General features: G+C 35.6%; 3 protein-coding genes across 3 annotated transcripts; 1 reads left to right on the top strand and 2 right to left on the bottom strand.

The window, feature by feature from the left end:
- The first annotated feature begins 4,152 nt into the window (after positions 1–4,152).
- Positions 4,153–6,016, top strand: LOC132190578 (alkane hydroxylase MAH1-like). Its single transcript, XM_059605613.2, has 2 exons — positions 4,153–5,119; positions 5,302–6,016. The coding sequence occupies exons 1-2, from the start codon at positions 4,153–4,155 to the stop codon at positions 5,892–5,894; spliced, it is 1,560 nt and encodes a 519-aa protein (XP_059461596.2). The 3' UTR covers positions 5,895–6,016.
- A 2,339-nt stretch (positions 6,017–8,355) lies between these two features.
- LOC132189871 (dolichol-phosphate mannosyltransferase subunit 1) lies at positions 8,356–11,495 on the bottom strand. Its single transcript, XM_059604689.2, has 8 exons — positions 11,355–11,495; positions 10,925–11,024; positions 10,766–10,799; positions 10,621–10,697; positions 10,170–10,195; positions 9,901–10,065; positions 9,704–9,818; positions 8,356–8,657 (listed from the first exon to the last, which is right to left on the bottom strand). Exons 1-8 carry the CDS (start codon positions 11,447–11,449, stop codon positions 8,553–8,555), a joined length of 717 nt encoding a protein of 238 aa, XP_059460672.1. The 5' UTR covers positions 11,450–11,495; the 3' UTR covers positions 8,356–8,552.
- An 868-nt stretch (positions 11,496–12,363) lies between these two features.
- On the bottom strand, positions 12,364–20,116 carry LOC132189181 (1,4-alpha-glucan-branching enzyme 1, chloroplastic/amyloplastic). Its single transcript, XM_059603773.2, has 14 exons — positions 19,998–20,116; positions 18,836–18,955; positions 18,472–18,682; positions 17,994–18,063; positions 17,629–17,898; positions 16,407–17,313; positions 15,987–16,103; positions 15,588–15,650; positions 15,188–15,295; positions 14,088–14,189; positions 13,565–13,632; positions 13,322–13,403; positions 13,084–13,200; positions 12,364–12,821 (listed from the first exon to the last, which is right to left on the bottom strand). Exons 1-14 carry the CDS (start codon positions 20,064–20,066, stop codon positions 12,585–12,587), a joined length of 2,541 nt encoding a protein of 846 aa, XP_059459756.1. The 5' UTR covers positions 20,067–20,116; the 3' UTR covers positions 12,364–12,584.
- Positions 20,117–20,452: the final 336 nt, after the last annotated feature.

Raw genomic sequence — 20,452 nt, forward strand, 5'->3', positions numbered from 1 at the left:
AGAAAAAGATACCGGAAAGTTACAAGGAAAGTGACGATGAAATATTTTGATATAAAGATACCCGTGAATATACGGCTGGTCCAAAAATCGTAGGTGGAGACGGAGACGGAAAAGGTGTCCATACTTCCGTGTCAACGACACCATTATGTCTCTGCCGGAAACATTAAATCAAATTAACGGTCATACGAGGCAAAAATTGAATTCTCAAATTCAGAACTTTCGTACGAATTTAATTTGTTCAAATGTGGCTGCGTATACGGATAAATTCCGGTGAATAAGAGTAGAGGGAGAAACCAAAAGAAATTTTAATTTTTCCCAATACATGTAATTTTGCGTTCCCGAGTCCCAGGCTTTTGAAAGCTCCTCCTTGTCTGCAAGAAAAACTAGGGGTGCAAAGGCGGTTACGGTTAGCGGTTAGTGGCAATAACCGCTAACCGTAACCGCCCTAGCGGTTAGTGGCCGGTTAGCGGTTAGTGAAATAGATAACCGCCCGCTAACCGCTTTTTTAAAATTGGGCTTTTTTTTTTGGGCTTTTTTTTACCCTCATTTTTTTTTTCTTGTATTTTTAATATCTTCTTGGGCCCAATTGCTATAAATATTTGAATTGTCATTGGATCATATGATTAAGTGTTGATCTTATAAACTTACAAACAAACAAAAATACTTCAATTGTAGTTATAAGTAACACATTGTTTAATCCAATGTCAATTATTTAATTTGATATTATATGAATCACATTGTCATTGTCATTGTACATGAATAATTGATTAAGTATTGGAATTGTAATTGGATCATATAGTTAAATATTTATCTTATACATTTATATTATTCAATATGCATATAATATAACTATATATATATATATATATATATATATATATATATATATATATATATAATTCAAAATTGTTCAAAATTGTTAATTTTCTTTTTTTTTTTCTTTCAAAAAATGGTTAAATTTCTTTTTCTAAAAAATGTTCAAAAAATACGTTAATACTTCAATTGTGATTATAAGTAACACATTGTTGAATCTAATGTCAATTACTTAATTTGATATTATATAATCATATAGTCTCATTAAATTATATCATATGATTCATATGATTACTTATTTAAATTCTTATCATATTTACTTATAATCTTTTTTCTTTGAATTGAACTTAATATCTAATGGTAAATGGTAATGTTCAAACTCCTAAATCCTAAATTCCTAAAGTATCTAATAATGCTTTAATTAAATTGTAGACTTGTAGTTATAAGTAACATATTGTTTAATTCAATTGAATCAATTGTGATTATCATTGTACATGAATCATATGATTAACTTGTAGACTTATGACTTATGAGTTATGTCATATTATATATGTATTATTTATTATTATATAATCATATGATTTAATGATCAAGTCATCATGTGATATAATCATATCAATTATAGTGATAATATATAAATTACTAAAATTATAATGATAATACATTAATACTTAAATTATGTTTATAAGTAACACATTGGTCATTGTTTAATCCAATGTCAATTACTTAATTTGATATTATACGAATCATATCATCATTGTACATTAATAATATGATTCACTTGAAGTCTTGAATAAAGTATTTGAATTGTCATTGAATCATATGATTAACTATTGATATTATACATTTATATTATTCATATACATATGTAGACTTATATAGACTTATAGGTTTATAACATACATTGGAAATAAGTCTCTAGATATTTAATTGTTGTATTAGTATGAATTAGTATACTTATGAGTTATGTCATATTATATATATATAATTTGTTATTATATAATCAAATGATTTAATAATCAATCTCATGTGATATAATCATATAAATTATAGTGATAATATATTAATACTCAAATTGTGATTTAATTATTTTTTTAAAAAAAATTGTGATTTAATGATCAAGTGATTATATGATATAATCATATAAATTATAGTGATAATATATTAATACTCAAATTGTGATTTAATTATTTTAAAAAAAAATTGTGATTTAATGATCAAGTGATTATGTTATATGTATAATTATAAAAATATATTATATAAAAAGGCGGTTAGCGGTTAGCGGTTACGGTTAGTAGACCCAATAACCGCTAACCGCTAACCGCTAGGCGGTTATAACGGTTAGGCGGTTAGCGGTTAATGCGGTTAAACGGTTAGGCGGTTAGGCGGTTGGCGGTTAGCGGGCGGTTAAAAACCGCCCGCCTTTGCACCCCTAAGAAAAACCATGCGGCCGCCATTAATTATATTTAGACCATGCGGCATGCGGCATGCAGCAGTCATTATTATATTTACCAAAACTAAATACCATGATTAATTAACGAACATATTTTTATGGCTGAAAACATAGCTATGTTTGGGAAGAGCCAGGCCCGGCACTGTAGCTGGAACGGTACTGTTTCAGCTACAGTGCCAACTAACACGTGGCGCTAGAAATTGATTTTTTATCTTAATTTTTTTTTTTTAAAAAAAAAAAAGGTGGGGAACGCTGGGGTGGTTCCAGCCACCCCCTGGCCGATCTGGGGGTGGTCGAACCAGCCCCATGGCCAAGGGGGTGGTCCGGCTACCCCTTGGCCCAAAAAAAAAAAAAAAAAAAAAAGGGAACCGGTGCATTTGGGGGTGGCCAGACCACCCCCAGCCCCTTGGGGGTGGGCCACCCCCAAATGCACCGGTTCCCTTTTTTTTTTTTTTTTTTTTTTTTGGGCCAAGGGGTGGTCCGGCCACCCCTTGGCCACGGGGCTGGTTCGACCACCCCCAGATCGGCCAGGGGGTGGCTCCAGCCACTCCCTTGGCCAAAAATGGGGTGGTCGGAATTTTGGCCAAGGGGTGGCTGGAACCACCCCAGCGTTTTCCACATTTTTTTTTAAATTAAAAAAATAATAATAATAAAAAAATAATAAAAAAAAAGATAAAAAATCAATTTCTTCTGCCACGTGTCAGTTGGCACTGTAGCTGGAACAGTACCGTTCCAGCTACAATGCCGGGCCTAGCTCTTCCCAAACATAGCGCATGAGTTACAATTGCAGTTTTGATTATTGTAGCTTAGGAACCAATTCGACATTGAGGGCTGTTGTGTTTAGTTAGGTGATGTGACTTGAAATTGAAATTCATCAAATCCAAATTATGGATATGTGGACAAAATTCTCTAACAACCGTTAACTTATAATTAGGGTTCTAAAAATGAAATTAGCATTAAATGGAATCCTAACTCTAGCTTTGACTCTTACAAATATTATTAATTAAAGCACCCCCACCAAAAAAGTCTTCAGTAGCTGCCACACTAGTGTGGCAGCGGCCACCCCTTGGGTTTAGGGGTGGCACGTAGCCATCCCTAACAGTCCTTGGGGTGGCTTGCTGTCACTCTTTGGGTTTAGCTTCTGGCTATCCCTTCTATATATATATATATATATATATTTTAATTGTTATTTAACTTTTAAATTAAATTAATAAAGCATAATAGACGTGAAAAAACGGTGTATTTCAACCAATCTAACGGTAGTTAAAAAAATTTGACGGTAGAAATTTTCTTGACATTTTGATTGACCCAGGGATTTTGTTGACTTTGGTTCACATATATATATATATATATATATATATATATATATATATATATATATATTTTGTAAGTTGACTACGCCAATCTTTAAGTTTGTTGACTTTGGTTCACATATATTGAACCAGCCTAGCCTACTGAGATAATTGGATGACAATTTGGTCCAATTCGTTCACCAATTGTCAATTGAATTGTTAGCAATTTGGACAAATAATATAAAATATTTTATGTAAAATTTATTTGTCTAAATAAAAGATGAACTTTTATATTAATTATTTGTTGAAATTAATAACAATTCGGACAAACCATAATTAAAGCGAGACGTCCCATACAAAATAGTTGTCTCTAGCTCTATATGAGGAGGAGAATGTTCCTCTCCAATTGAATTCAACTAAAAACTGTTGATGTCCTTCATTTAGAAGGGACCGGCTCTCCGGTTGAATTCCACCGGGAGAGGATCCCTTTCCATACGAGGGAGGTGGCATTATGGTATCTAACGCGTGTGCATGCCTTAATTGCCTATAAAAGCCACCCAACTTCTGGAGCTTAAAACACGTACAGCTCCTCTAATGGCTGTAGCTGAGTACGCAGTGATAGTCCTTTTAGGACTTGTCTGCAGCTTCCTTTTTGTTCGCCAGTGGAAGCGCAGCAAAAACTCCCCCATCACCAACTGGCCTGTCGTAGGAATGGTTCCGGGGCTTCTTCGCAACGCGTCAAATGTGTTCGAGTGCACCAACCGCGTTCTAAAACATTATGGGGGCACTATCGAGGTTAAGGGCCCTTGGTTTGCTGGCATGGACTTCATCATCACCAGCGATCCCATGAACGTCAACCACATTCTGAGCAAAAACTTCGTCAACTACGAAAAAGGGTCGGAGATACGGGAGATTTTGGAGCCTTTGGGAGATGGGCTCATCAATTCCGATTCAGATTGGTGGACGTATCAGAGAAAAATGATGCATTCTTTAATAAGAAACAGCAAGTTCGAGCTGTTTTTGGAGAAAGTTATTCGGCAAAAGGCGGCGAATGGGCTGATTCCGGTTCTAGATCATGTCTCCGAGGCGGATGGGCTGATTCCGGAGATAGAGGTGGATTTACAAGAAGTTTTTAAGCGCTTCACGTTTGATAATAGTTGCTTAATGGTTTTAGGCTTCGACCCAACCTCCCTTTCTGTTGACTTCCCAAAACGTACGTATGCAAAGGCTTTCGATGAAATAGAAGAGGCAACTTTATATCGACACATCCTGCCCAAGTGGTGTTGGAAGTTGCAGAGATGGCTGCAACTCGGACAGGAGAAGAAGCTGAGGAAAGCTTGGAAAACCTTCGATGGATTCTTATACCACTGCATCTCGTCAAAGCGAGAAGAATTAAGCCGATCCAGCAGAACCCAGTTGGAGGAGGAAGGGGAGTTCGACTTGTTGACAGCTTATATCATGCAAGCGGAGAAAGAAGACATGGGAGGTGGTTTTGGTGAATCCAACAAATTTTTGAGGGATACAGTAATGAATCTCATGGCAGCGGGGAGTGATACTATGGGTAAGCTAATAGAGAAAAGATGAATTTAATCATTTAATTTATATTCTAATATATTTTTTTTAAAATTATTTAATTTATATTCTAATATATTTTTTTTAAAATTATTTAATTTATATTCTAATATATTTTTTTTTGAAATATATAAATAAATAAATTTAATTTTTTATTTTATATTGTAACAGGTACAGCTTTGGCTTGGTTCTTTTGGCTTGTCGCAACGCACCCATCAGTGGAAATGAAAATTCTGGAGGAGATGAAAGAGAGTATTGGTGTGAAAGATGACAAGAAGTGGGATAATTGCTTTGGCACACAACAACTAGACAAACAGGTTTATCTCCATGCAGCCTTATGTGAAGCATTACGGCTATACCCGGTGGTGGCCTTTGATCCCCGAACTGCAACCGGAGTAGATACTCTTCCGAGCGGCCACCGTATCGGTCAGAATACAAAGATTATAATTTTCATTTATGCAATGGGAAGGATGGAAGAAATATGGGGTGACGATTGCTTGCAGTACAAACCAGAGAGATGGATCTCGGGGCAAGGAGGAATCGTATCCGTACCATCTTACAAGTTCTCAGCGTTTGGCGGGGGGCCAAGGAGTTGTTTGGGTAAGGCCATGGCCTTCATTCAGATGAAAATTGTCGCAACCGCCATTTTGTGGAATTACCATGTTCAAGTGGTTGAAGATCATCCCGTTTCGCCAAGTGTTTCTGTCGTACTTCACATGAAACATGGTCTCAAGGTTCGGATCACCCAAAGAATTACTGTTTGATGAAGATCAAGTGATGTCGTTGGGTAATGTTAGAGCATTCACAATAGAATCTAATCTATGTATGGAATATATTTCATAAATACATATAACTTGAATCGCGTAGGATATGATAGACCTATTTGTAAAATACTGTTTAAAATAAATAATCACATTTGCATTCTTAGGAAACAATGAAGTTCTCTATTTTTTTTGTAAGGGAAATGCTAGGTGTTCTCTGGTGTTTTTCTTGTGTCCTCTTCGTCCTAAGTGAAAATTATTTTATAAAAATTAAATGAGAAAAATAAGAGCAACTTTCTTTTTTGTTTTTTATAAAATAATTTCCACTTAGGACGAGAAGGATACACGGAGAACAATCTTAAAGCACCTAGCATTCTCATTTTTTTTAACAAGTAATTGACCCTAAGAGAGAGGAAAAGAAGAGATTTGAACTAATGACATCTGCTCAACGAGACCAGGTGTAAGGCCACCAGCCCCGAGCAGCTCAAAATAATTCTTTGTGAAGTTGCTCGAAATAATTTTAACAATCAACTATAAGGGATTCGATTATGATTTGTCAAGATATAGAGACAAAATGCACTAGTGTAGGGCTCTCCTATTCCACGAGTTGGGTAGGTGAACCACATAGGAGCTCTCTCATATTTGCAAGCAATCTTGACAAAAAAGCTAATGGCGATTCATATTCAAGATTTTCTAGAGATTTTTCTTAGCGGACAATTCTTCCATTGTGATTCTCCAAAGATATTATTTTCTTCTTAGCCACTAAATGCAATTGCTTGTCTGAGCAAGTAATTTTTGAAAATTGAGCTCTAATATGAAAAGATTTTTCGTCAAAGCCTATAGATGGTTGAACTTGACAAGAATTCTCTCAATTTTACATGAAGTGGAAATGGTCTTTGTTCATATAAGAATAGGATCCTTTCTATTTCAAGTAAAATAGAAATAAACTATTTTATGGACATAATTTAATATTATTGTATCTAATGGTGTAAATTACGTCATTTATTTTAATTTCAAAATTATAATGTAGTATTGACCTATCAAGCTGTTGACCTTGGAAACCAGAAGCCATAGCAAAGTGATTGTCTTCCTTTTTACTCTTTTTATTATTTATAAATAGCGCTTTGTCTGCCTTTTTATTATTTTTATTCTTCTTTTAATTTTTTGTTTTCAAAATAAAAATATCAACAAACAATTTAAAATATAGAACATACACAAAATACTCAAAATTACTTTTACTTTTATGTTATATTAAAATATTTTTTCAAACACATTAACAGACGAAAAAGACATGTTAAAACTTAAAACTCGTTTTCCATGAAATAAAAATTATCTATCTAGGCTTTGTTTGTTTAAACTTCTACTTTTCTTTTTTCTTTTTTTTTTTCAAAACAAAAAGATTAACAATCAATCAAAAACATGGAACACTCGTAAAATTATTGTAGTCCAAGGTACCACAATTCATTACTACCCTAGCAAATCACTAGATCCTAAATACGATACACTCACATTCAATATGTGTTCTAGGTAATTGTTGAACATATAAAATTATGATCTTTTAATCTGTGATCAAACAACTCAACTGCCATAAGAAGTAAATCTTACTTAAAAGGAAGTGACTCATCAGGGGTAGAGGCAGGGGTTGAGAGGGGTCAAATACCTCCCTCACCTCCCAAAAGTTTCCCTTACCCATGGTAAAATTCCTTCAGATATCTTGATTGCCCACCCTCCCCACTCATGGAGGGCAAATATTTTTCAAGTGAACCAAGCAACTCACGCCGGTGTAAAATATTTTTCTGTCAGTGACTCTCTGTTTCAGTTTTTGTAATTAGGTCAAACAAAGGTTGATGAAAGTGGGGTTGAAGACGACTCTTATTCTTTGGAAAAACGCACCTTTTAAATCTTTCTTTTGTCTACCAAAACTAACTTTTAAGTAATGCAAAGCGCCCGGTTTAACTAAAAATGCAAAAAGCTCGTTTTTTCCAAGCTAACGCACCACTTTTACAAAAAACTAAAGCATGACAGAATTACGAGGGTTTAAATTAAACGTAAACTCTTAACAAACAAACAACATTATTCTTTGTTGTTGCAAAATAGTAATTTTTTGACTACTTGCGTTTTGTGACTTTTGTTAAAGTTTCATTCTCCAGAGAATACAATTTGATTTCTTCTTACAATATCTCTTACAACTTCAAGCTTTCAACAGTTTAAATTAATTGTAGGTATGCAATCAAAATTTAACATTGATTAAGCTTTTATATTTATGAATATATATTCATATAATTATTTATATAAGCTTTTTAAATAAATTATTTATGACTATATATAATTTTTGTTATATATTTTAATTGTATAAAATATATATTTGTAGCTACCTGAAATTAATTCTAAATGAGCTCGTATGGATCGAGCATGAGTCAAATTTGTTCAATTTTTTTTTTTTTTTTTTTCATTCACAAACAAATTAAAAAAAATCTAGGTCCCTATAAACCAAAGTCTTGGACTCATAAACACGAGCCAATGTGCTAATCTGCAGTTGTTTGTATGATAAGGCCTATCAAAATTCATAAACAAAAAGATGATTTATAGAGTGAAAAACCTTACACGACTAGTGTACAAAATGAAAAAAGATGATCACTTGCTTGTCATTTCTGCTTTGTTTTATGTTGTGACCAACAGATATGCAAGGCCTTTTAGATATTCCACAATTTCAGATCCTCCAAGCTTTGAACTTCCGTATATTCTATCGACAAATGAAATTGGAACCTGTAGACAAGCACAGGACCCAGATCAACTAAAAGGTGGAAGATCAATGAGTACACCTAGAAAATACATACATAAAAGTTAATCAAGCAACACAAAGCATTCATTATCATGAGTACTTAAAACTGCTCTTCCCATAGATTCTGCAGAACTAGCTTAAATGTAAGTTCAAGCATCACTACCGAACTCCCAATGTTACAAATCCTTCGAATACGCCAGTGTGTTTAGGAAGAAAGAGAATTAGGCAACATGGTCAGATAGGCAAAACAGTAGCATCGATGACGAATTGGCTGTTTACTGTTGATGCTGAGCTGGGTTACATCAAGTTGCAAAGGTAATCATAAATTTGAATTTGTGGCAGATTTGCCTTGTTAACTCAAGACAGCTATCAATAAGGCATAGCTGCATTCATGAAGCACAACATTGAGAGGAGTCACATGGCATAAATTCAAAAATACATATGTATGTTCATCCTTGCTTACACACATACAGGCCTGACTATGCACTTGTGCATGCGCTGTTGGCATTTCTAACTGCTTCCATGTATTTAATTTTCTAAGCTGATTCCATGTGTTTAACTGTATAAGAGAATTTTTTTTCCTCAAGGACTCAAAAGAGGAGAAAGTATATCTCACTTTTCGAGCTCCTATTATTCCATATATTTCAGTCCTTACTTCTTTACCAAAAATTATTTCCTTCCACCCATATTGATAAAGTTCACAATTAATATTCAATTTGCCACAGAACTTGAAACAGAAAAACCAGGAAGACAAATCATAATGGTAGGATATTTAAAATGCAACTGGAACTAGTCTGACCAACTCAAAGCCACAAATGCTAGTAAAGTTCTTTTGCTATAACTTTAACCAAGTGAGATGTTGAGGTATTGCCATAGGATGAGTCCCAGTAAATTTAGTATTTGAGAGCATAAGATCCAAAAAAAAAAAAAAAAAAACTCTGGTTAGGATCAAGACCCACACAACTGAATGTGCACAAAGTTTGTCAATTTCAATTTTAAACCATGATAATAGACAAATATGTAACTCTACCTCTTCAATATGGTAGCCTTTTCTAGAAGCTCGAACAATCATCTCCATTTGAAAGACATATCCCTTGCTCACACAGGAACTAATGATATCTTCAAGAACTGATTTCCTATAAAGCCTTCAAATGATCCAAGTAACTTCAGTTTCAAAATCATGGAAGTGTCAAGAAATTGAATAACTTCATACTATAGTTTGTGTACCGGAAAGATCCAGTCAAATCTGATACACCAGGCCATAGAAGTGTTTGTGCAAGAACATTGGCTCCCCTACTTGTTAGCTTGCGCATAAGATTCCATCCATGAACACCCCCACCTTTAACATAGCGGGTTCCAGTAACTATATTTGCACCAGTCTCCAACTGTTTCCTTAATAAACACATCATAGTAAAAGAAGTCAGAAGGTTTTCCAGAAACTAGGCACCTATGTTAAAATATGAACATAGAAAAGAATCGAATGGAATTTCTCTTACTTGATGAAGCTTGGCAAGTACGTAGGCTGCATGACGAGAAGCAAATAGGTCAGATGAAGAAAACTATAGCTGATGGAAAATTGGAAACAATAATGTGATAAATTAAAACTACGAGCAGGGCTAGCAACTACAAATTAATAGCCAGAGACTCCATGCACTTACCGGGTCAGTAGGTCTCATGGATGTTTTAACTACCATAGGTGAATCCAATTTATATTTTGGACATTTATTTTGGGTAACCACATGAATGAAATACTAGATGGTTCACAGAAAAAGAAACACCAAAGCATAATCAAGTTGTAGACATCAGAAATAAGTCGGTTGCTTTCCTAGCTGCCAACGTACACAACTGAAAGTGGCAAATTATCATCCATGGCAACCTAGATGCCTTCCCAATTTCAAACTTCAACATTGCACCAAATTATTATCCACATCCCACCGACATACTTACATGGTGTGATAGATCAGCATCCATGATTACAACAAAATTTCCAGACGCATGCTTAAGGCCATGAGAGTAAGCCGTTCCTGAAATTTAAAAACACATCAAAGCAAGCTCCCTGTAATTTTTCATATACAGATTATAACAGACATACCTAACCCAAGCTTCTTAGGTCTAGCTCTCAAAAGCTGCATCATTTGAAAAAAAAAAAAAAAAAAAAAAAGTAGGGGATCATCGTCACAAGTCAGAAATAAGCAGAAAAAATGAGTCTACTAAGAAATTCAGATACATTTTCAAGTCTTATGGTACTCACAATGCGATCTTCACCATATACTTGCTGTAATTGTTTTACAACTTCTTGAGTCCCATCAGGACTACCATCGTCCACAACAATTATTTCAAAATCAACATCCCTTAACCAAACAAGAAATTGTATGAGACGTCCATTCACGAAACTATTAACTATTGCCAACATAATCTCAAGCACGGTCTACATGCAAGGCGCAGGAACAAGCAAATGAAACCCATAAATGATTGTATATGTTTATAAGACCCAAATCCCAAAACAAGGCCAATTTTCATTTCAATTTCGAGAAGCCTTAACAAAATCAAGAAGAGTAACCCAAAATCAGATCCCAGAAAAAAAAAACAAAAACAAAAACAAAAACAAAACAAAACCTGGTACGACAAAAAATGTAACTTGTCGAAAAAGAATTCTAGGATCAGATACGAGGTGGGCATACCAGAGATGCTTGAAGACGAGGAACACCACGAGGGCAATATTGAGGCGTTCGTTGTAGGTCGGGATAATTATGCTGTACTTGTTCCTCTCCGCCATTCTGAGCGCCAAAGATTGTAGAGCTGAGTTGGCTCGCAAAAAGTGTTGTAAACCTTTTGGGCTGAGCCCATGTTGGTTGCGCTTGAGGTTGGGCTGCCTAACTGTCGTGTATATCACATGCTTAAATCAAATCATGCAAAAATAATAAAAATATCATATGTTTTTAAGCAGTGATGACCATTTATTGATGCATTTCTTTCTTTAATGGCCAAATCCTGCTATTCCATCCAACTTGTTCTAAAGGCTTCATGCATCTTGCCTTTAGAGGCATGAAAATTGAAATATATCAAAAACGCATGAGTCTTGCTAACAAAATGCATTAATGATGCGTTTATAGCTCATTTACTTTATTCGAGAATCTAAGCAGTCCCCATTTAAAAAAAAAAAAAAAAAAAAAATCTAAACAATCCATTATTGCTCCTTTGGTCTGACCGGCGCCGACTATCACGCCTCACACTGTCTTTAATCTTAACCATCAATTATTTTTGATCTCCACCATCCCCTGATAGTATAACCCTAACGTTGATCTTTCAATTTCTTCTAAGCACTTCCATTCTTCTTCTATCTTTTCTATTTCTACATAATCATGATACAGATGGTTATGAAGTTTGATTTCCTTGTATCTCATAGTTGCTATCCAAAATTACTCCCAAAGACCCTCTTTGCCTATAAATCCTCCTTTGGATTGCTGCCAGCCCACCTTTCCAATAATCTCGTCATTGAAAATGGTCATTTTAGGGGAATGAGAGGTTTTGAGAAACTACACAACATTCAATTTTATTTGTTATTTTTATTATTATAACAAAACCTTAACTCATTATTTCAATAAATCCTCACAATCTTTATCGTATTGTAGCCGTAATCTGTGTTGAAAACCAACCCAACAAAAGTGCATGATACTTGACGAAAATAGCTACTCCAATCAAAGCAAGAGACTATATTCCCATTTATGATGACTATATTACATCAGGCATAGTCTTTCTTCTCATATATACATGTAGGCCATACATTCATCTACATAAAGTATACACAGCCTAAATGAAAGCCTCTTTATTTATTCACATGTCTAGCCTCTTTATTTATTCACATGTCTATCACCTCTCAGGAACTGTAACTATGACAAATGAACCGCCATTTAGTCATATGAGGCTCCTTCCACCGTCCCTTCTGCTTCAACATCTGTTGTTTTGTTGGTCTCTTCTACCTCTGAATCTTTTCCCCTGCTTGGGCTGGCATCACCATTCTCTACAAAACCCGATTCTTCAAAATTGTCCTGCCCAGGCCCTATGTCTGCTGCTGCTAATGTCTCAGTCACACGAGTCAAATCACTAGCGCTGCCTTCTTCTACACCTTCTTCCACTCTATGATAAACCTTTGAAAAGTAATAAAAGACTTATTAGTGATTTCCATATAATTCCAGTAAGGAAACAACAAATTTAACCAGAGACCGGAGATTTGACTTCCAAAATGCTAGTCACGCAGGGCTAAAGGCCTATTAACTTGATAGCTCAATTAATTTTCAACACTAATTAGCTCAAGCAATCACCGTTATTATCTCTCTATTCTATGGCAAGAAGAAATGTATGATAACTGAAAAAACCAAAAGTAGCAATGACCAAAAGAGTCGCCCATACCACACACGTGCGAGGTGGTGAGAGTATTTTGAAGGAATTGGGTCGATTATTAAAATTTGTTTCAGGAACTCCTGGGATCCCTTCAGGGGATGTGAAGTGGTCAACATCATGGCTCACCTGCCAAAGGAATCATCATGTCAATAAGAGATCAGAAGCAACTGATGAAATGGAGCACACTATGTCAAAGAAATCTTTGACACCAATGGCATGCATGCTTATTCTATGAGGTTTTCCTTACTCTTCCATGTCCACCAAATTCCCGAGCATCGCTATCTAGTGCAACTCTATACTTCCCAGGTAAGTCACACCCAACTTTATACCTGTTTGTTCAAGATTAAATAAAGTCACCCAAAGAATCTTTTGGTTCTGAGCGAAAATGAAAAAATAAAAAAGTATAAAATCTTGCAAATTACGTCATCTTGCCAACATTCCACATGCAGAAAACACATACACCCCTTGGCATAATTAAAAAACGACATACCCATCATATGTATTGTCCGGATGAAAATTAAACACGAAAACCAGATCTCCACGCTCAAAGACAATAACCTGTAACATGAAACAATCATGCATTTGTTTAATAGTGAAGCATATTTAACTGAAATGATCAGGGCTTGTTTATTCCCAATCAAGCAGAGTTAGGACCACCCAAGTAAATGGAAAAGACAAGATTAACTGTTCAGCACTCTTTTAAGTCAATATATAAGGCCCATAAACTGCTCCCTTTTCTTGGTTCAATAAAACGTGATCAAGAGACATCAGCTCTAATGACCACCCTTGAAAACCTATATATTCTTTCCAAACAGAGTCATTGTTTCAATTGATTTTACTTGCTCTTATGAGATCCAAGAACTAATTCTCCACTTCTATAAGTAAAAGAAAGGGTAAGAAAGGGTTTTCTTACCCTAAACTATTTTACTATAAGAAATGGTTTTCTTATAGTTTAGGGTAATAAAGTATAATTTATCCTAAAAGAAATATTGATCATCCAGAGGCATCTGTACCTTGTCTTCTTCATTTGTGCTGCTTACAATCTGTTTAGTCGATGCTAGGAATGAAAATTTCTCGTCAAGTAAATTCATAGCTGTGTCAAACGCATTCATGAACTGTGCAAGTTTCAAGGACACAGAAAATGATAACATTAAACTCTATCAACTGAAAGCAAAACAGAAAATTTACACAACCATAAACAGCAATAGTTAGATAAGAACCAAAAAAGAAATATAGAACATAGCCTTGTGTACTCTATAGAGACAGAGGTGCAGTGTCCAAGATTACATATGCCCCACCATGGTCCTGTGTCATAAGGTAACATGAACATGTACGGATAATTGAGGTCTAATATGTTCTTAATCAGGTCATTTAAAACACAATCTTGGTTGGGACTCTTCATAGATCAAATTTTGTATGGGTTTGAGAAGGATTGGAGTTACAATATGATACAATTCTCAACACCCGAATTTGATTCGAATCTTATATTTTACAATTATGTAAAATACTTGAATTTTACTTCTTATAAAAATTGTAAATAACTTCCATATGATTATATAATATAAAAATCTCATAATCCATAACTCTTAAAAGTGAGAGATTTTAATCAAGATGACCTATTGAACTTTGAATTAGATCCAACTTTAATTGAATTCTAAAAATTGGATTTGAATTCAAATTGAATACCAGAATTGGACCTTAATTGGGTCAGATATCAATCAAGCTTTGATCCTAACCCAACCCATTGACAGCCCTAATCTTGGACTGCCTTAACATGTATTATATCAGAATTGCCATATTACTTCAACTTATGACCTAACAAGTGTTAAAGATGTGACCATAAAATGGAAGTTTTTACGCAAGTGGTCCATTTAAACACAAGGGGAATGTGCGGGGTGGAGGTTGGTCAGACAATATTTGTAACATTGTATTAAGTGGACTTGCGTATTAGCGTCAGGTGTGGGCATGTGTTCAAGTGTTTACTTCACATGTCTTCCTCTGATTTTTCACCAACCATTTAGGAGTGTCTGGTAGCCATACTCTTCTTACCCAATACAAATTGAATGGTAGGATCAAATGAAGGGACTCAACCGGTAAAGATGTGATCCCAAACCTTGTATCTCAAGTGGTCTGTATCCACCAGGTTCCATTGGCGTCTGCATTTTTCATAGCTCCACTCATTTCCTTCTCTTGGGAAGTCAATCCACTCAGGATGGCCAAACTATACAAACATTCATGACAAATAAGTTAAGAGTATAACAATACTGCATAATATACATGGACAACTTAAAAGGATCTCCTTCACTTGCTAATCTCATTTTTTCTGTTGATGTTATTTAAGTAACAAATTAATCAACATGGAATGAGCCAAAACCTTCTTTCTTTTTTAAGTATTTGAAATCTTTGAGGACCATCCAATCTAAAGCTCCAATACATACTATCTAAGAAAATATCTAGGACTCACTGCACATCGATCCCATGCAGAAGTCAGGAGCGGAGGCCAGTATGCTTACCTCATTCCCCATGAAGTTGAGGTATCCATCACCTCCTAATGCCATAGTTATAAAATGTATCATCTGCAAAAGATAAAAATAACATAGAGAACAGCGAAAAATTAATATCCATCAAAAGACACTATCTCCGAAATTAACTTTTCTCTGGATCCATTATATAAATCAGTGCCACAATCATTGTATGAAACACAGATATTTTTTACTATTTGGTCATCTGGAAGGGGCTGAAATGAAGTAGTAAGACTTCATGGTAGTGAATATAGCCAGAAAGCCAATTATAAAAGGAAAGAAAGAAAGAAGAAGGGAATTCATAGTTGTGGTGGAGGCTATCTACCAGTTCAGCTATCAAAGATACCACAATAATAGAAAGCAATCCCCACAAACTCGTAAGGAACAAACCTTGTGAAGTGCAAGCCCTCGCTCAACAGTAGGAGAAGCATCTGTTAAGCTAGACATGCCAGAATACATTTCTGTATCCATTAGAAGAAATGCAATTGTTTTGTCACCTACAATGGCCTGCACCAGTAAAACCAACTAGTATTTAAAAATATATCTGAGGAAAAGGTAAAAATTCAAAATGATGAAATGAAAGACCAAAATATAAAACCCTAAATGTCTGATGCCTGCTTTCTTTTCAAAATGATGAAATGAAAGACCAAAAAATTCAAAATGTCAACTGTCTCTTTTCTTTTCTTTTGTTTTCCTTCTTGGAAATTCAGCTGTAACTAAATCTTAAGACATTTCCTTTTGGAACAAGGTTGGGGCACAGCGACTAGTAATAAAAATTAACAACACAACAAGAATAGAAAAATTGCATACCTGATCATGGCATTCAGCATAAGCTATACACTTCTCAGTGTATCTCCTATTCGTCAAAGTCCAGGAAATTTCCTTCACCGACCATTCTTCATCTGTTTTGTTCTTCAAGTAATCAATCCACTTGTCAGGAATGGCCATTGCCAGGCGGTAATCAAAACCAATTCCACCCTCAGAGACAAGCCGACCAAGTCCAGGCATACCAGAAACATCTTCAGCAATGACAGTCGCATCGGGCAAGATGTTATGAATCAGAGAATTTGCCAGCATCAGATAAACAACAGCATCAATATCGGTTGCTTCACTAAAATACTCATTATAATTTCCCGTAAATGCCATGTTAATTCCATGGTGATGATACAACATCGAAGTAACCCCATCGAATCGAAAGCCATCAAATTTAAACTCTTCAAGCCACCAACTTAAGTTGGATAAAAGGAAGCGGAGAACTTCCCAATTAGCATAGTTAAAGAGTTTGCTATCCCATAACTTATGGTAACCTTGATCTCCATTGTGGAAGTAGGAATCTTGTGAGCTTTGGCCAATATCAAAGCCATTGAGGCCATCAGTCACATTGTTGCTTGCATGGCTGTGAACAATATCCATCAAAACCCGCAGACCTAAGCTATGGGCCTTATCAACTAAATATTTCAAGTCCTCTGGGGTCCCGGATCTACTGCTTACAGCAAAGAAGTTCGTAACATGATACCCGAATGATCCGTAATAGGAATGCTCCATCACAGCCATCAACTGGACTGTGTTATAGTTATTTGCTTGAATACGAGGCAAAACTTCATCAGCAAATTCTCTGTATGAATTAATGCGGGGATCTGAGCTACTCATTCCGACGTGAGCTTCATATATTCGCGGGGCCTTGGATTTTGGAGGACGGGGATACTTAAACTGATACCTGCATGATAAATGGAAGAAAAGGTCAACATTCTGCTTATTCCCATATGGTTAAAAATGAAGACATCAAAGTACAATAGCTCCCTTATTTAGTGAAACTAGACCAAGCAACAATAGAAAGGTCTTTGAAATTTGTTGAAGAGTTTTTTCCAACTGAGCCATCATGTAATGTGACCCAACCAGAAACTGAGAAATGATGCATCGTAATGGTCAGTCCTGAGGGCATTGGCCATTTGGATATCTTTCATCCTGTTTCTCGATCAAAGATATTCACTTAATCCAAATTGGGTTTAAGAAAAATATGAGTGGTTGGCACCTTTCTGAAGGAGGAGGGTCCCAGTATACACCATCATACGGTGCTCCAAATCTTGTCGGGTCGAAAGTGGCATATTTAATCCAAGCAGGGATGCGATCAACCCAAACTCCATCACCATACTTGAATCGGAACTTGACTCTTGAATTGTGAGGAATGGTTGGATTTCCACCAGAATCAGGAACTCTGATACTCCAGACACCAAATTGATTCTTTTCCATTTCGTGGTTAGCACCATTCCATTCGTTGAAGTCCCCAACAAGTTGTGCTTCTCTACATTATAGAAAATATAACTTCTATAAACAATTAATCACATACAATAGCTAGCAAAGATAATAATTTCATATTTCAAAGCCTAAAAAACTCACTGAGCAGCAGGCGCCCATTCACGGTACACAATGCCACCTTCTTCTCTGTTAAATCCGAATTTCAAATAACCTACAGAATGGAGGAACCAAATAGAGAGTTTTACACTGGAGAGGACACTACTAAGCAGATCATAAAATTGGCTTAGTTATTGAACATAGGAAAGACATGAAGAGACTCAAGAGGCCAAAGGATAATCAATTTGGAAACAAAAAAAGAATAAAGAAAGAAAAAGAAGTGATGGACTCGATGTGATGCTTTTAAGCATAAGCAGAAGTTCATGCATCAAACCGCCTTAGTGTATATATTTATTATAGGCACTTGCAAGTGAAGTATCAACTAATATGATTTGTGTTCTATGTGCAAAAACTCAGCAATTTTGTACATTAGAAAATGTCGAGTACTTATCGAAAACTTTCCACATAGAAAGTAAGAGAAAACAAAATGGGAGCAAATTTCATATCTGATAAAGCTACCCACCTAGAGCAAATTCCTCGAGACCTCCTTCATATTTCTCAAGAAGGGCTTTCTGATCAATGTATCTCCTTACTCTACATGCAAAGTGATCTTTATAAGGTTCCAAGCCTGGATCAATCCCCAGGATACCAACATTGTCTGCATCTTCCTCAGAGGGTGTCATTGTTGCACTCTCATCTGTTACAAGAGCTGAGATCGAGGAACTGTGCTGCACCTAGAGAAGAAAATGCAACAGATCACAGCTTATATACGTGCAATAAACTCACACATAATAGTTTCACAGGAAGAATATCTTAGCCTCCATGTGTAATGAGAGAAATGCTAGGCCCTGATGCACAAAAATCCATGTTAGAAATGTAGCACATACCCTCCTGTATATTGAAATTCTTGATGGAAAAAGGAAGGTTGGGTGCTCAAGCAATTTTTGAGATCCACAGGCCACTCCAATTCGTTGTTGCTTGGCAAGGTGTCGGTTATTTCTCAATATCTGTCAAACAATAAAATAAGAGAACCATCAAAAATCCTTTTGAGTATATAGAAAGACATAACGGTGCACACACTGCATATTGTAAAATACCAGGCAAGAAACTGCAATACTGAAATTGAAGTATAATAGACTCCCAACTTTTAGTGTTCATAAGGTTTTATGATAAGCAACCCCTTCTTCTATATACACGGCCACACCTAAAGTTAGGTATTACAGTAAGAGATAACAAGCTTTCTTCTCCCTTCTTGATATATATATCCTGAAGAGAGAAGAAAGCTAATTCTTGGTTGGGCTCAAGGCCCAAAACCATGATAATAGGATGATTGTAGTTCATTCAGCTGAGATAAATGACTCTTAATATGTCCTGTCATGCTCGTGTCCAAGGTTGAAACTCAAAATCTTTTGACTGATGATAATTGTTTATTTTTGTTTTTTAAGAAATAAGTCTCATATATTATGATTCTGCACAACTTTGGACAACGTCGATCCCTGGTTTACCAAAGCAGGGGATGGATATTTTTTAAGAGTTCATACAGACAATTAAATGCCCTTCTTATGGTCATCTTAATCTAGCCAGTGATAAAAAAAAAATTTAACCCATGATTTTGCTACTTGAACCCCACCAATCTCATTAACTAAATTTTGCGCAGATAGACACTCACTCGTCTAATTTTAGTAAGTTATGAAGTATTTTATGAGTTCTTTAATCCCAAACTAAAATTCGACAATTAAACACATCCAACAGAATTACTACATTACTACTACAATTAAATTTACATCAACAATAACATAACAGAAAGATCCATTTTTTGAATTAAACCCACGATCAAATACATAAACAAGAGGCGACCAATACATCAAATATGAGAAAGGGAATTTACTAGAAACAATAGCACGATTTCTAGTATGAACCACATAGGCATCAATGCACCAACATATACAACCAACTCGAAGAATTCGAGTCACTCATTTGCAACTCCCAAAGCAACAAGAACCATATTTTAATAGACAGGAACTTAAACAATACGAGCAAAGTTCAAACCTTGCTTGAAGAAGAAGGTGGTAAAGACCCAAGAACAGATGTGTGAAGAAAACTCAGAGAGCCCATCATCTTCCCCAACTCTCAGACTCTCTCTAGCTCACTTTCTCATTCTCACTCTGCTTGCAAAAACTCACTCTTTAAAGACCGTCAATCATGGCGAGTAGTCTCTATCAGAACATCTGGGCCGTTGGTCTCTTGGACCCACAATCACACGTATTATTATTGATCGCTATCCTTTTCTTTCCTGTGTTTTTACTTGCCGTGCGATAGCGAAAGGAGACCCAATAAGCAAAGGATATGCTCCACGTACAACGCACTAGCCGTCATAATTAAGAATTGGGAAAAAACCCGCTTCTTATTAGAAACCGCCACGTGTACAAAAAGTTGTTGGTAATCTGTCGGCTATGAACCGATCACACTGCAAATTCTGCTGAAAAGTCGTCACACCAACGCCC

This window comes from Corylus avellana, chromosome 9, assembly GCF_965113065.1.
Source record: "Corylus avellana chromosome 9, dhCorAvel1.hap1.2, whole genome shotgun sequence".
Taxonomy (NCBI): Eukaryota; Viridiplantae; Streptophyta; class Magnoliopsida; order Fagales; family Betulaceae; genus Corylus; species Corylus avellana.

Excerpts from the sequence above, each read along its gene's own strand:
- LOC132190578 (XM_059605613.2), top strand. The coding sequence starts at position 4,153 with ATGGCTGTAGCTGAGTACGCAGTGATAGTCCTTTTAGGACTTGTCTGC. Across the intron at positions 5,120-5,301 it reads AGCGGGGAGTGATACTATGG|GTACAGCTTTGGCTTGGTTC; the intron begins GTAAGCTAATAG and ends ATATTGTAACAG.
- LOC132189871 (XM_059604689.2), bottom strand. The coding sequence starts at position 11,449 with ATGGCGGAGAGGAACAAGTACAGCATAATTATCCCGACCTACAACGAA. Across the intron at positions 10,066-10,169 it reads TACTTGCCAAGCTTCATCAA|GAAACAGTTGGAGACTGGTG; the intron begins GTAAGAGAAATT and ends GTGTTTATTAAG. Across the intron at positions 9,819-9,900 it reads GATTTGACTGGATCTTTCCG|GCTTTATAGGAAATCAGTTC; the intron begins GTACACAAACTA and ends GATCATTTGAAG.
- LOC132189181 (XM_059603773.2), bottom strand. The coding sequence starts at position 20,066 with ATGATGGGCTCTCTGAGTTTTCTTCACACATCTGTTCTTGGGTCTTTA. Across the intron at positions 16,104-16,406 it reads ATGCTGAATGCCATGATCAG|GCCATTGTAGGTGACAAAAC; the intron begins GTATGCAATTTT and ends TTACTGGTGCAG. Across the intron at positions 14,190-15,187 it reads CAGACCACTTGAGATACAAG|TTCATGAATGCGTTTGACAC; the intron begins GTTTGGGATCAC and ends AAACTTGCACAG.